Genomic DNA, 14,144 nt, shown 5'->3' with positions numbered 1-14,144 from the left:
CTTAAAGTCGCGTCTTCTTTGCTTTTTTTTCAGTTTGTAAATTCACCCTACTTTCTAAACTTACAAGTTTATCTCAGATCTCAGAAATAATCGCTTTCATCACATTATTTTATTCAATTTTCTATGATTGAATGTCTTTTTTGTTTTTCTTGGGAAGCCACAGGCTCATTCAAAGTCTGGGAAATATAATCCCTTTGTGGTGAATGAACATAGACTAAAAATGTACTCCACATAAAACCTGAGAGTCCTAAAACCACTGAGTCTCCAAAGCAGGGCTGTCTACCCTAGAAGTATACCACAGTGCCGCAAGGGCATCCAAAGCCAAGCAATTACCCAGGCTGCAGATTCACAAATAAACCCAGGGCCATGTGTGTGCTAGGCTCTTTACTACTGAACTAGATCCTGTTTCCAAAATGAGTGATTTCTAGGAGAGTGTCACTAATCCTTTTTGAATCAGATGCTTACAACACAAAAGAATAGAAGGACCTGTGCCATCAGTAGGAAGGCACTCAAAAGGTGAGCATTACCTACTGCAAATGGAGCTTCACAAACTGGGTAGCCCTGTCTCATAAGACAAGAGCCCCCATGTCTTTACAGATCTCAACACGTTTCCCTAGTATTTAAGCCTATTTTTTTTAAAAAAGTAGGAGGACAATGTCCTAAGCAAGTTATGCTCTCGTTTAAAAGATTGCATGCTTATAGAAAACAGATTCTGTCAAGTCATCTCGATCAGTTTTTTTTTCCTTTTAGAATTTTACAACCAACATAACTAACTTTCAAATGTTATAAAGGTTTTACATTGTTCCGATCAAATACAGATCAGTAAATTACAGTGATGGCTCACATGGGTAAACCGTAAACTTTTATAATGTTGTCGTCATAAAAAAATTAATCTTCAGTTGTCAAGAACATGTTTTAATGTATATACATTTCATAGCTTAATCACAGGGAAAGTCTCTAATATGTATTAGATAAAATACACGGTAGAATGAAAATGAAGAATAAATCTACAGTTAGGAAAAGAAAATTACAAAATATATGACTTCTAAAAATAAATTTTTCTTAACATTTTAAAAATATTGAGAATAGAGTTGGAGAGGTGGCTCAGCAGTTAAGATAACTGGATGCTCTTGCTAAGGACCTGGGTTTGGTTCCTATCACCTTCATGGTGGCTCATAGCTGTTTGGAACTGAATTCCAGAAGTTCTTAACCCTTCTTCTTACCTCCATAGCACCCCACACACACATACACACACACACGAACACACACACACACACACACACATGCACACAAACACACATGCACACTTTTACTGTGGAATGATGTAGAATGTTTATTTCAGAATCGTAATATTTAAATACGACAAAACAGCATCACTTTACATATTTTTTATTATGATAAAACTTTCAAGACGAGATCTGCGAAGGCCTAGCTTGTAAATTTTATTTTAGAATGTGCACTATCAAAACTCATTTAATAGTAACTTCACACAGCAGTGTACTTTTGATCTTCACCAAGGATCATTTGATGGAATCACACAGCACTGAATTAAAATCCAATTAAAACACAGACTTTGCTTGTTCTGTAAACACCTCATCAGACCCTTTCCTGTTCTATTCTGGCTTTTGTTCTTCTTGTCGGCCTGGTATGCAAACACACCAGAGCGAACACTAATGGGAAAAGGTTACACAATCTTAAACAGGCCTTTGTAAACTTTCTGTTTAAGCTTGTTTTAGGAAAGAATAACTTGAGTGAATTATCCTGGTTTGTTTAGCAAATATGACTTGCAGCAGAGAGGCAAGAGTGGTCCCTAAATTTCATTGCTAACAGCACACCATGAATCCATCACTTCAAAAACAAGTTCTCTGTCCTTCTAATTTTAGACAGAATTAAAAAGAAACACACGGCTTCTACTACTTGATAACACTCTTTGCCTTTCTTTGGAACGTTTTTCTTTCATAGATGTCTCCTGGGAAATACTTCTGCACAGTGCGTGCACTAAATCAACTCTGAATCTTTTGTAATCCGTGTTCTTTTCATGTGTTCATTTCAAAACATCTTAAAACCAGAGCAAGCGAGATGGGTCAGAAGGTAAGCGTGACTGCCACCAAGCTTGGTGACTAGAGTTTTATCACCAGGTCCCACGTGTTAGGAGAGAACCGGACTCTCACAAGTCATCCTATGATTTCCATGGCACATGAGTGCCACACAAAAACCCAAATGAAATGCACTGAAATTCAAATGAAATCTAGCTTCCTAAATTTATTCTGCGCACTTTATGATTTCCTCCTGGCAGATGCTGTTCCAGCTCTGACTTTTTGGGCTGTGTTTAAATTCAGATCAGAGCAACAGAACCACATGACAAGGATACAGCCTTCCTCCTTCAGCTTCTGACACTTCTTTTCCATTTCTGCTACCCTAGAATTCCACCTCAGTGTGGAATTGTGTAATTCTTGCGGTCAGGGGGTCATACTTCCAAGTGATGTGACACTTAGCCTTCAGAAGTATAGAGAACCACCTAATGTTGTTGACTTAGAGTAGTGCAAATCTCACACTTTCACAGCATCAACTCAGAAATTAGTGCCTGTTTCCACCAATAAATAAGCCATTGTAAACATACAACATAATCTCCACTTAAAGTTGTGTGAAAGAAATGACAGACCTTATACTAAGGCCTCAAACTCAGAAAGAAAGAACAGTCTTTGTTTCTCTTCCTTTTGTTGGTTTTGTTTATGTTATTTTCAGACAGTTCTCAACTCTGCAACAAAGGCTGGCCTCAACTCCTGGCAACTCTCCTGTCAGGATTTCTGAGCCTCAGGACTGCTGTCAGGCCTGGTTTGAGAATCTCTTCTGTACTGTGCGAGTCCAGTATTATGTTAGTTTTTATATTTCAGGAGAGAGTGCTTAAAATAATTTGGCTCACTTTTGCTCTGTGATATTTTCTAGAAATCCATAGTATCAAAAAGGTACTTTTAGTAAAATGGGCCCAAGGGCTGTATCCAGTATAAAATTTTTATTTGGGCACATATATCAAGCATATTTTCTATTGAGTCTTCAGAAACTATGACCGTGCCTGTATTACAGTAAGTGCTTAGCAGGGATTGTATGAACAAGAACTGTGAGAGCCACTATGGATAGCTGAATGCATGATAACTTACTGGCCTGACATCTCTGATAATTAGATATCATCATTTAGCCCCTAAATTAAGCTTCTAGATAGCCAGCAATCAGGAACATGACTTTTTAAGTTTCTTCTGACTATATCACACAGGTTCTGCTTTCTCTACACACTATACTTGTAGACAAAGAACTTCATCTCTCGATGCCCAACTCTCCTTCCAAATATAATGGTGGTTATCATAAGCCTCTCGTGAGATGATCCTTGTGAACACTCAGCTGGTTCACAGGAAAGCAGTCTCCAATTTAAGCTGTCATTCTCTTATCACAGCTCTTCCCATTGGAGATTCATGCACGGTGGGGAGGTGCACACGTCGCTAGACTGACTAGCTCGGTTGCCATAGGTGACGGGAGTCACTGCTTTACTAACCATCAAACTAATTCATCCAGGCAAGGAGCTTGCTCCCTGTGATGAAACCAGAACATGAAATATCTGTGTGTATTAGGACTTAAAGGTGGAAATAAACAGACAAGTCACAATGTAGTAAAAGAAGAATTTTTAGGTTTCTTTGGTGAAACAAAAGCAGATATAAAAAGTTACAAAGATTTTTAGATTTTCATTCACAAAAAGAAAAAGTCATTCACATTTTACACTATACATGTTATAATATAAATACAGGGAAGTATTATGTGCACTGTAATGAAAAAGTAAAAAGCCCTAGTAAGTCAACACAGTGATTTTCTGTGCCCTAGAACACATCAGGATTGACTAACTTACTGCCTAGTCCGAAGACCTTGCCTAAGACACTACGTATGCTCGTGAGCACAGTCATTCCCTCTAAGCCAAAGAAGGTTCTGTGAGAAACAGTCAACATAGGACCAACCCCAGTCTGCTCTTCCACTACTCTTCGTTGAGTATTTACCTGGTATAAAACATAAAGTCCGCCCATCCTTATGGGACACCTCACAATGGTTCCGTGCTTGTTTTCATTGTGTCATATTGAAGCTGGTTTCTATTCACATTTTACTCGTAATTTTTCTGTAAGTTGTTGTAAGTGAAGGGAATGGATGAGCCTTAACTGCCTTTTTCCATGAGCAGTTTTAACCTTGAGCCTTAAAATAGCTAGATAATGATTCAGCAATCATTATTCAAATGCAAGGGGTAAATGGGTGGGAAGAGAAGCAAAACTTGAACACGTACACGCCACCTAACAGTGAGCAATGCTATTCTACATTTACACGCTTGCTTGGAATGGGCAAACACCATTTATGGGTAGCTAAGCACGTTTCCATTCTCCGTAATAAACACTTGGTGCCTTCTATCCGTCACATTACTGAAACGGGAAGGGAGTACCTATATTATAAGGTATCAAACTGTGAAGAAAATAGAAAAGCTAACACTGAAAAATTACTAGCATACTACATTGATTTCAGATCTTGGGAAAAATAACATCCAATAAATTAAATCCGTATGGCTTACTTCATTTATTTACGTGTGCTTCGCAGCTGCAGCATTCATACATGAACATTCAAAATTTTTATAAAGGATTAAAATGGTTATATGTACAAAAAAAATTTTTTTGCACGAGTGTTGTTTTAGAAAACCCTCCTCCCCCACCCTCCACAACCCTTGGTCTATATCCATTCCAAATACCTTACCAGCGTTAGTGTTAAGAAAGCCATTGTAAGGGAAACCTGGTTGAGTTAATAATTAGCAATTTGACCCCTAAAAAAATGTTCCAGGTCATAGAAAAGTCCTCCATTCAGGCGCTTCGTGTAAGTGAAGGAAAAGGAACACGGCAAAGCCGAGTTACACCCTGGAGCTCCGAGAGTTTTATCAGCCAGGCATCAGCGTGACTCCCGTGGCTGACATGCGTGCAGAGACCTGCAAGATTCTGTTTGCCGGTTGTCCAGAAAAGCCGTCCTCAAACTTGCTGACAGTCAAAGGGTAGACAAAACCATTTCCAGCCTAAGCAAAGCAGCCAAGCCAATGATCGAAGACCTTGAAAGCTCCGTAATCATCATTAAATATGCCTGAACCGAGTGTGACGTTTTATTTTATATACAGGATTAAAATCAACATTAAATCATCTTATTTACATGGCCATCGGTGCTGATATTGCGTTTTGTTTTGTTTTGTTTTTTAAATAGTACAGTAGGCTGGTGTACAGGAAACAGTCTGCACTGGAGGCAGAGAGAGAACTAAAGAAATTAGATAGGCTGAAAATGGTTATCTTCTTCGCTCATTTTCTTTCATTTTATTCGCTTTTTTTTTCAAAATTCCATGTTTCATTGAAAATATTTTAGGAATACAGCCACCCCAAATGACCAGACGGCAGTCCCAAAATCCAAACCAACTGCTAATTCTTCTTGAGGTGATAGGAAAGGCACGGAAAGGCAGGGCTTTGGCTGAAATGATGAATGAAGCTTATGTTCGCCATTTTAGGATCAGCGCCTCGTTTCCTGCCACCTCCGGCTCCAGCGATGCTCATGTTTTGACGTATTTATAGAATTGTCCTTGGCTGATGAGGAATTTTTTAAGTATTTCTTAGAATAAGTCCTTTGGTATGCAGATGCTACATGGAAGAAAACAAAGAAAGAAAGAAAACACAACAGTATTACTTGCTCCATACCCTACACTACTGATACCACAGCCGTAAAATGTAGGTGTCTACTAGTATCTGTTAAAGCACGGTTGTCCATTCTTTCTAAAGGACCACTTACGGTTCATGCAGGTTATTTTAGGCATTGCCCATCTCCCATTTCCTAGGCACCGGATAGTTGGAAGGTGACGCTGAATGAAACCATCTTTGCAGTGGTATCTAATCAAGGAGTTGATTTCATAACGTGGTTTCATCTTTCCAAAGGTCTTGGCATTTTCTACAACAGGGGGTTGGCCGCAAGCAACTAAGAAAAAGCAAATTGTGTTATTTCCAAGAAATCTAAGCATTTCAACTAGTGTAAGCATCAGAACTAATCTCACTCTATTTCTTAACTGTAACACCTCAGAGCCTCAATCATATACCTTTGCAAAAGGCATTTATATAGAATTTTAAAGTAGAAATAATTTTAAATATTTAGATTGAGGCTCTGGGTGTACATTTTTTTAAATCTCAGATCATGTCATTTTGAGTTGTATTTTTTTTAAATAAAATATCATTAAATCGCCATACACTTAGCTATCCATCTACAAAGTCACTTTTTAAAAATATTTCCAGAATAAAAAGCACCTGACATCAGTAAGTAGCCTATTAATGTTGTTTTTCTTAGTACCCCTCATCTTTTACTAACAATCTTGAGTTGGAGCAATGACACATTTCCAATAGTGAACTATCACTATCACTTCCCAGGAAAAAACACACACAAAAAAGCAAAACCGGTATAAACTTTACCACCATTAATCTGAAATACAAGCATGCACTTTGAAGAATAAATAAAATGTTACCTGGTCCTACCTATTCTATACTAAAACAGGAAAGAGTGGACAGCATTCCTGCCTGGGGTCTGTCTGTCTGTCTGTCTGTCTGTCTGTCTGTCTGTTGTTTAAGATGGGTGTCATGTAGCCCAGGTTGGTTTTGAATTCACAGTGCAGGTAAGGATGTCAGTGAATCCCTGATCATTCTTCTTCTTCTTCCCACACATCAATATCACAACCACATGGTACTCTGCCCAGTCTCTATATAGTTATGGGGACTCACTGACCTAGGCTTCCTGCACACCAGAAATTAGGGGTAACTATGGTGTTTGTATTTCCAAATCTTAATACACTAAAATTTCTTAATGATTACAATTGTTTAATCTATATTAGATTTGTTTAATCTGTTAGAAGGCAGCTCATAAATACATTGTTTTTCAATAATTTTTAATTTAAATTTTAAAATATAGTTTTAATTTTCTTCTGCTTTACTCAATCTGCACCTACATATTGCATTTATCATACTATTAAAAGCTATAATAAGACCCTGATACTGGCAAGCATCAGGTAGAAGGAGGCTATGGTGATAGAGAAGATTGAAATAATCAACTGGATAATTGATTGCATGTGGATTGGGATGGTACTGACAAATTAGAAGTTGAATTTATTTTTATCATCTTTAGGAAATAATTGCATGATTTCCTCAAAACTATTTATACGTAAAGATTATTTTTGAAAGGCTAAAATGATTTAGTTGAATATGGTAGTGTCCAGGCTAAGAAGGTACGCTGGAATTAGTCCAAACATAAAAGCTTGCTACTTGACAACATGGCAGAGCAGTAGAGGAGGCAGTCTTAAAACATGAACAATTACATATTCATATGACAAAATATATTTGCTTCCCTACCTCACAGAACACATGGAAAGCCAGTTCTAGGTAGCTTAAACACACAAACACAAATGGCAAAGTTATAAAACATTCAACGAACAATACCAAATATCTTTATGATTTTAGGGTTCATAAAGACTTTTCAAAGCACAGAAAAAGCTGAAATAACAAAGTAACATTTAAAAAGTATGAATTATCTTCACCAAAAACCATAATGTGAGAGTAAAGAAAAACCACAAACTAGGAGAATATATTTATAAACTATGTAACTGTCAAGAGATTAGAAATGGGAATGTAATAAGAACCGTACAAATCATAATAGGAGAAAAGAATCAACTACTAAAATTAAAGTCATGAATTTAAAAATGTACTAAAGAAGATCAATAACCAATATATGAGTAACCACACATGAAAATATCATCAACAAACACCCAAGAAAATGCAAATTAAATCAAAAGGGATAATATTTCATACCCACCAGACTGGCCCCAAATGTCTCAAGTCCAATAAAATCGAATGTTGGAGAAGTGAAGTGTCAGGGGCCTCTCCCACATGGCTGGTGGGACTGGGAGTGGCTACATGGATTGCTTAGGATGTAATCTGGCGTTTGCTAGTAAATGTGGTGATACATAGGTCTTATGATTCGGAATCTTCACTCCTGGAAGTATGTCTACAGAAACTCATGGAAGTCTACCAAGAGCAAGATTATCAATATTCATAGAAACATTATTTATAACAGTAAAAATACTGACTGCGATTCACTTATTCACTGGTAAGGGAACTAATCAATAAAATGTAGTTGCAGCTAGAGAATCACTTACAGACCAGCAAAAGCAGAGAATGTGCAGCTACATACATCCACATTGATAAATCTCAACAAATGAGCTGAATAGCAAAAGGAAAAAAAAGTATGGTATAGATTACTTATATAATATGATTCTTATTACATAAGCTTCCAAAAATGTAAGCAAATACTCTATTGTTCTGGGATAATGTTACATGGAAAAGCAAAGAAACCAAGTCATTATCTCAGGCAGAAATTTTGACTAGGAAATACCAACAAAATGGTCCAAAGATGTATGGACAGCAGGAAGGAAGGTGTTCTTCTACAAATGCTGCTTTTCTATATATTAAGCATCTTTTCTTAGCTGTAAATAATTTGAAGAACGACTTGGGCTTGTAGGCTTACTGGTGTATGAAGCATCTAAGAGATCATATAAAATATAAAAATCCTGTCAACATTGACATCATAAAACTTTTTAGAGCCATGAGAGAAGAATCCATTCTTTCATGAAGTACAGTTAGCATCCTTCAAAACCCATTTCACATTGGGAAATTCAACCCAGGTTATGTGAAACTTTCTTGGCTCTAAAACTGAAGTTCTCCACTATTTTTCTTTCTCTCTAGACTACTCCTGCCCCCGAGTCTTCTGGTTGGCACAGTGAAGAAGGAATATGGAGGTAAGAGTACCACTGCTATTCATCACACAGAGGACAGGGAGGATGTTAAGTGTTCTTGAAGCATTGGATAGTCTAGCACAGTAAAGATATATACCCCTGCTCAAAGTGTCAACGTTGTTGCCATGGTGAAGCTGTGCTATAGGACAAACAAGCTTAGGAAGCAGCAGAGTGAAAAGCATGATGCTAGGACCATCCTGAGGTCACAGAAGGCAAACACAACATTTACATAAAGACAAACAGTCTATTAAAGACTTGCTATCCTGGAAAAGGGAAAACAGTAAATACTCGATTTGCTATTTCTCCCAGTTCCATGCAGAAGCGTTGAGGAAATGCACAGTCAGAAAGCTTCTTACGGAGATAATGCATTGAGGATAAATGCTACCCTGGATGAGAGCTCAGCAGAGTAATCACAGACAGTATCAGAGTTTCATCCGGACTAGGGCTGTGTCCTATCTAATGTTCTCTCTCCCAACAGTTTGTTATGGGTGTTGAGTCTTACCTAGCATTTTATCTCTCTCACACACACACACACACACACACACACACACACACACACACACACACACACACATACAAAATACTCACACACACACACACACACTCATACACACAATGTATATATTCTGTTTTAATTCAAAGACAATTCAAATGCATTTTACAATTCTCATTGATAGTTTCTACTCTATCTTAAGATGGGTCTTGGTTGCCCCAGGAATCCAATATCCTTGCTTTAGAATCATAATTACAAGTAGTATTAAAATTCTCTTATGGAATATCCATTGCTTTAGAAAAATGATTACACAGCCATTCTCCATGCTGCAGTAATTCCAATACTACATAAACTTCAAACTCAACTTTCTTGGTATTTGGTTTTTGGTGATGGTGTTTTGTTGTTGTTGTTGTTTGTTTGTTTGTTTTGTTTTGTTTTGTTCTTTCCTGCTTAAAATCAACCAAACAATTCTCATTCTGAAACATCCTTTACAAATACCTATGTTTATCAAATGCTGAAGGCACTTAATTACAGGCATAAGGGTGACAGTTTTGTTCCGTGGATTATAGGTGGAAAATAAACCTCTTAGGGAATGTTTAAAAATGTTCAAATGCCGGCAAAGATCAAGCAAGTGTAAAAGCAATGACTAGTTGGGATGAAGGCTGCAGGGAATAGGAGCCTGCAGCGCCCTCTAGAGCATTTCCTCAGCTCTGCAGTCCCAGCCACTGAAGCACTTGAACAGGAGCCAAGGGCACCAGATCTTCCTACGAAAACAATGCTGCCTGCTGCATGATACTTCCAACAGTTCCGCTGCCAATAACTTTAGTATCCTCTTCACCAGGATAAAGACGTATACAAGTGTTTGGCCAGCAGTTTCTAAAGTTGTTATGGGCAGTTTACCTGTATAAATGCCTTCGTTTTATCTTAAGAACGGGAAATCTAAAGTGAGAATGGTACTGAAAACAAACCTTTTCATTCTTGTTGGAACAGCAAAAAAAAAAAAAACGGTGTTAGGCAACGAGAAAGGACAAAGCCGGTCTAATTTGCACCTCTAAGGGTGAAACCTTGGCTTCCTGACTCTGCCGCCAATTGATATGCAGATTCAGTGCCCCTCAGCCACAGCCCCCCTTACCTGTTCCCTTCTTGCAGGTGTAGGTGAGGTGGTAGTTGCAGGGGACGTCATTCCACTGGCCATTCTCATGCCAAATGATCACAACGCAGTCTTCTCCAGCAGAAAAGAAGCTGTCTGGCTGGTTGGGTCTCCAGTTCTCATATTGCTGTACAAATGGAGACAGAAGATAAATAAATGCTCAACATTCAGAGCCCCTGCGGCTAGCTGACCGGAACGGACTCAACAATTTCTCTTCAACCACAGAACTGAACTTATTTTCATAGTAAAGACTTTCAAACTCTTTATGAGAAGTACACGTATCTCAAAGGCTCTACTGTGCTCTGTCAATGAAATGTCCTTGAGAAATGTTGGTGTAGTTAACTTAGATTTCTACACAATTTGTCCCCAATTTAAGTAAGAAAGTTTATCATTATCTTACTGTTAATGTAATAACGGCAGAAATGAAACAGACAAAAATTTCAGTGTCTTTCTAATCAATTATGATTTCTTTTCCTAGACTCACGCCTGAACTTTTCCTAGTGTAGTAGTGTCTTACCATGTGTCCGAGTAGTGAAACTAATTCATGAGTAGCAGTAGTGAGAGCTGTGCTTAAGAAGCCCCTGGATCTACTAGGAAATGCAAGCTCAAATTTACAGGACAACTAAGTGACAGTCATCTGTTAGTCTTTCTTTAAATTTAATTCCAAATGCATCTTTGGTTTAATATTGAGTAAAGAATTTGTTATAGAAATATAAAGTTGAGCCCTTGCGGTACATTGAGCTCCACAAAGATGGCGCCGGGACAAGCGAGAGCCAGATTGGCACTGCGTGCCTCGCGGAGATGGGCAAAGGAGAACTCATATGCGTTCTTGCTGCAAACCTACCACGAAGAGCACAAGAAGCACCCGGATGCTTCTGTCAACTTCTCAGAGTTCTCCAAGAAGTGTGCAGAGAGGTGGAAGACTGTGTCTGCTAAAGAAAGGCGGAAATTTGAAGACGTGGCAAAGGTTGACAAGGCTCCTTATGCAAGAGAATTTACCCTGCACCCCCAAAGGGGAGACCAAAAAGAAGTTCAAGGACCCCAATGCAAGAGACTTCCTTCGGCCTTCTTATTCTGTTCTGAGGACCACCCCAAAATCAAAGGCGAACATCCAGGCTTATCCATTGGTGATGTTGCCAAGAAACTAGGAGAGATGTGGACGCCGGCACTGCAACGGATGACAGGCAGCCCTATGAGAAGAGGAAGGCTGCTAAGCTGAAGGAGAAGTAGGAGAAGGATATTGCTGCCTACAGAGCTAAAGGAAACCTTGCTGCCTACAGAGAAAGGATGCAGGAAAAAGGGGTGGTCAAGGCTGAAGAGAGCAAGAAGAAAAAGGCAGAGGAAAACGAGGAGGATGGTGATGACGATGAAGAAAAAGAAGATGAATAAGTTGGTTCTAGCGCAGTTTTTTTCTTGTTTATAAAGAATTTAACCCCCTGTAAACAACTCTCTCCCTTTAAAGAAAAAAAAGTAAGGTTGTGTAAGATTTGTTTTTAAATTGTATAACCTCTTTTCTTTTCTTTCTTTTTTTTTTTTTTTTTTTTTTGTTAACACACTACCGAATTTTTTTTTAGATAGCCCTGTCCTAGTGGTATTTTCAAAAGCCACTAACTGGTACAGTCTGGGGATGGTAAATCGACATGGAAATTTATAGCCGGTTTATGCTGTGTACTGCACAAATTCGTTATATATGGAGCAGTATTTTAGGTGTTTTTTGTTATTTTGTTTTTGTTTTTTTGCTCACTTTTTCATCTTCGGTTGTCTGTGATGTAACTTATAGGAAAATAATGTTCTGTTAACTGAATTCCACTTTGTAATTGCAAACAAAGAAAATGGGGCTGTTTTGTTGACATTCTGAATGCTTCTAAGTAAAGACACTTTTTTGTGAATATTGTCCTTTTCATAGGTCTAAAATTTTTCTTCTTGAGAGGAAGCTAGTCTTTTGTTTTTGCCCATTTTGCGTCACATGGATTGCTACAGTGTGTATCTCTTCGTATAGTAAACTGAAAAAAGATTTTGTCCACACACCCTGCATACTGTGGTGGGGGGAACATTTTCATCCATAGTTGAATAATCTCCAAAATCATGATTAATTGGATAAGAGATATTATATAACCTACTTGGCAAAGCAAGGAGTGACCAATTCTGCCACACCAGGGGATTATTACAATCAGACAGTCTGAATGCCTGTCCTTGGAGGGCTATTCCCTACTAAAGAAGACCTGAGAATGTATCCCCAAAAACATGAGCTTAAATTACAAGACTATCTGTGGACCTTAGGCCCAGCGAAGGCTAGCGTGAGAATGCCGGCTATAACGCCTTTGCCCTTCTATCGCAATACAGATTGCTCAGGAAACTTGACTGTTTAAAGGTATTTTTAATTAGTTCAGCCAGCTTTTAAAATTATGCCACATTTAAGATTAAGGCTATATTTTCCTATATTGTGGTTTGTTCCTTTATAAATCAGATACACGGAAAGAAAATAAACTTTGCATATTAGTACCAGTTGTCCAATACATTTGCTTTTTCTTTATAAAACCTAAACTCCTTCATTAATTGTATTTAATCTGCTTAGTTTATGGGAATTTTGCGGGATTTTTTTTGAGATTGTCATTCTCTTAAAATGCCAGTGTCTGAAGCCAGCATTCTTGTGATTGTTATACATACTTTTGTGATGGAGTGCTTTTATATCATTTTGACTTGGGTTCTTGATATTTGCATTTGTTTGTGTAATTTAAGGAAGAATACTGAACATGAGTCTTGGATAATACTGATAAAATAATAATTGCAGAGGTTTTGAAATAAGAAATATAAAGTTGGAGAAAAATCAAAGAATAAATCATTCTGAATTTAGAGTATATTACAAAATCTTTCTGTTTACTTAATCTTATCAGTATGTTTTTATTACCATATACATGCATGTTTCAGACCTACTTTACTTTCAAAGACATTATTATTATCATCATCATCATCATTATTAGTTTGGACACTTGTAGTGCTTTACATCAAATGTTACTTTTTAGTATTTAATTTTCAAAAATCAGTGTTAGAGAATCGTTCAGATAATATTCCTTTCCATATGAAATAATTTTGAGCACCAATAAGCTCTACATTAAAAACAGTGAACGATTCATTATTATGCCATAGAAGGGCTATATTTTTCTTCTTAGAAATGAAAAAATATTATAAGAACTTTTAAAAGGGGTAAACGTCCAGATTTTTTTTTTGAAGAAAGTAATTTGTAAGTAAAATGAGCTAAAAGTTGAAAACCTGCCTTTCTTTCAACCTCTTTGCATAGCTTTAAAGTCTCCTCTATCGTGCCACGCTAAGACAGGAGAAGAGTTTCCTGCCATGTAAAAAGTCTTTAAAGGGTGCTAGAACTGTGTAGAGCTTTACGGACCTGCTTCTCCTCCAATCAGAACAAAAAGGAGTCCTTAGTTCTCTGGGAAAAAACTTATTCAGGACTGAGATGCATAGAAATGCCGTAACTGAATGCTAGCATAAATTCATTCTCCAGAGCCCGGGGAAAGTGCTTAGTGGACCCCACTCTCTAAAGCCCTCGGACTGGTAGGTTTTCTTACTGTCAGGAACTGTTATTTTCTCTGAAGTGGATCTCTACGTTT

At 37.7% G+C, this 14,144-nt stretch overlaps 1 protein-coding gene across 3 annotated transcripts in view; it reads right to left on the bottom strand.

Annotated features, from left to right (window-relative positions):
- Positions 1-3,654: 3,654 nt before the first annotated feature.
- Positions 3,655-14,144, bottom strand: part of Vcan (versican) — a 97,872-nt gene continuing 87,382 nt past the window's right edge. For all 3 annotated transcript variants that reach the window (XM_032899063.1, XM_032899060.1, XM_032899062.1), the window contains 3 exons: positions 10,504-10,648; positions 5,842-6,024; positions 3,655-5,693 (listed from right to left, as the gene is read on the bottom strand). In XM_032899063.1, coding sequence (XP_032754954.1) covers positions 5,566-5,693; positions 5,842-6,024; positions 10,504-10,648 — 456 coding nt within the window. In that variant the 3' untranslated portion in view covers positions 3,655-5,565. The remainder of the gene's footprint in view (positions 5,694-5,841; positions 6,025-10,503; positions 10,649-14,144) is intronic.

Source organism: Rattus rattus, chromosome 3 (assembly GCF_011064425.1).
Source record: "Rattus rattus isolate New Zealand chromosome 3, Rrattus_CSIRO_v1, whole genome shotgun sequence".
Taxonomy (NCBI): Eukaryota; Metazoa; Chordata; class Mammalia; order Rodentia; family Muridae; genus Rattus; species Rattus rattus.
This window is presented reverse-complemented; position numbering and strand designations above follow the sequence as displayed.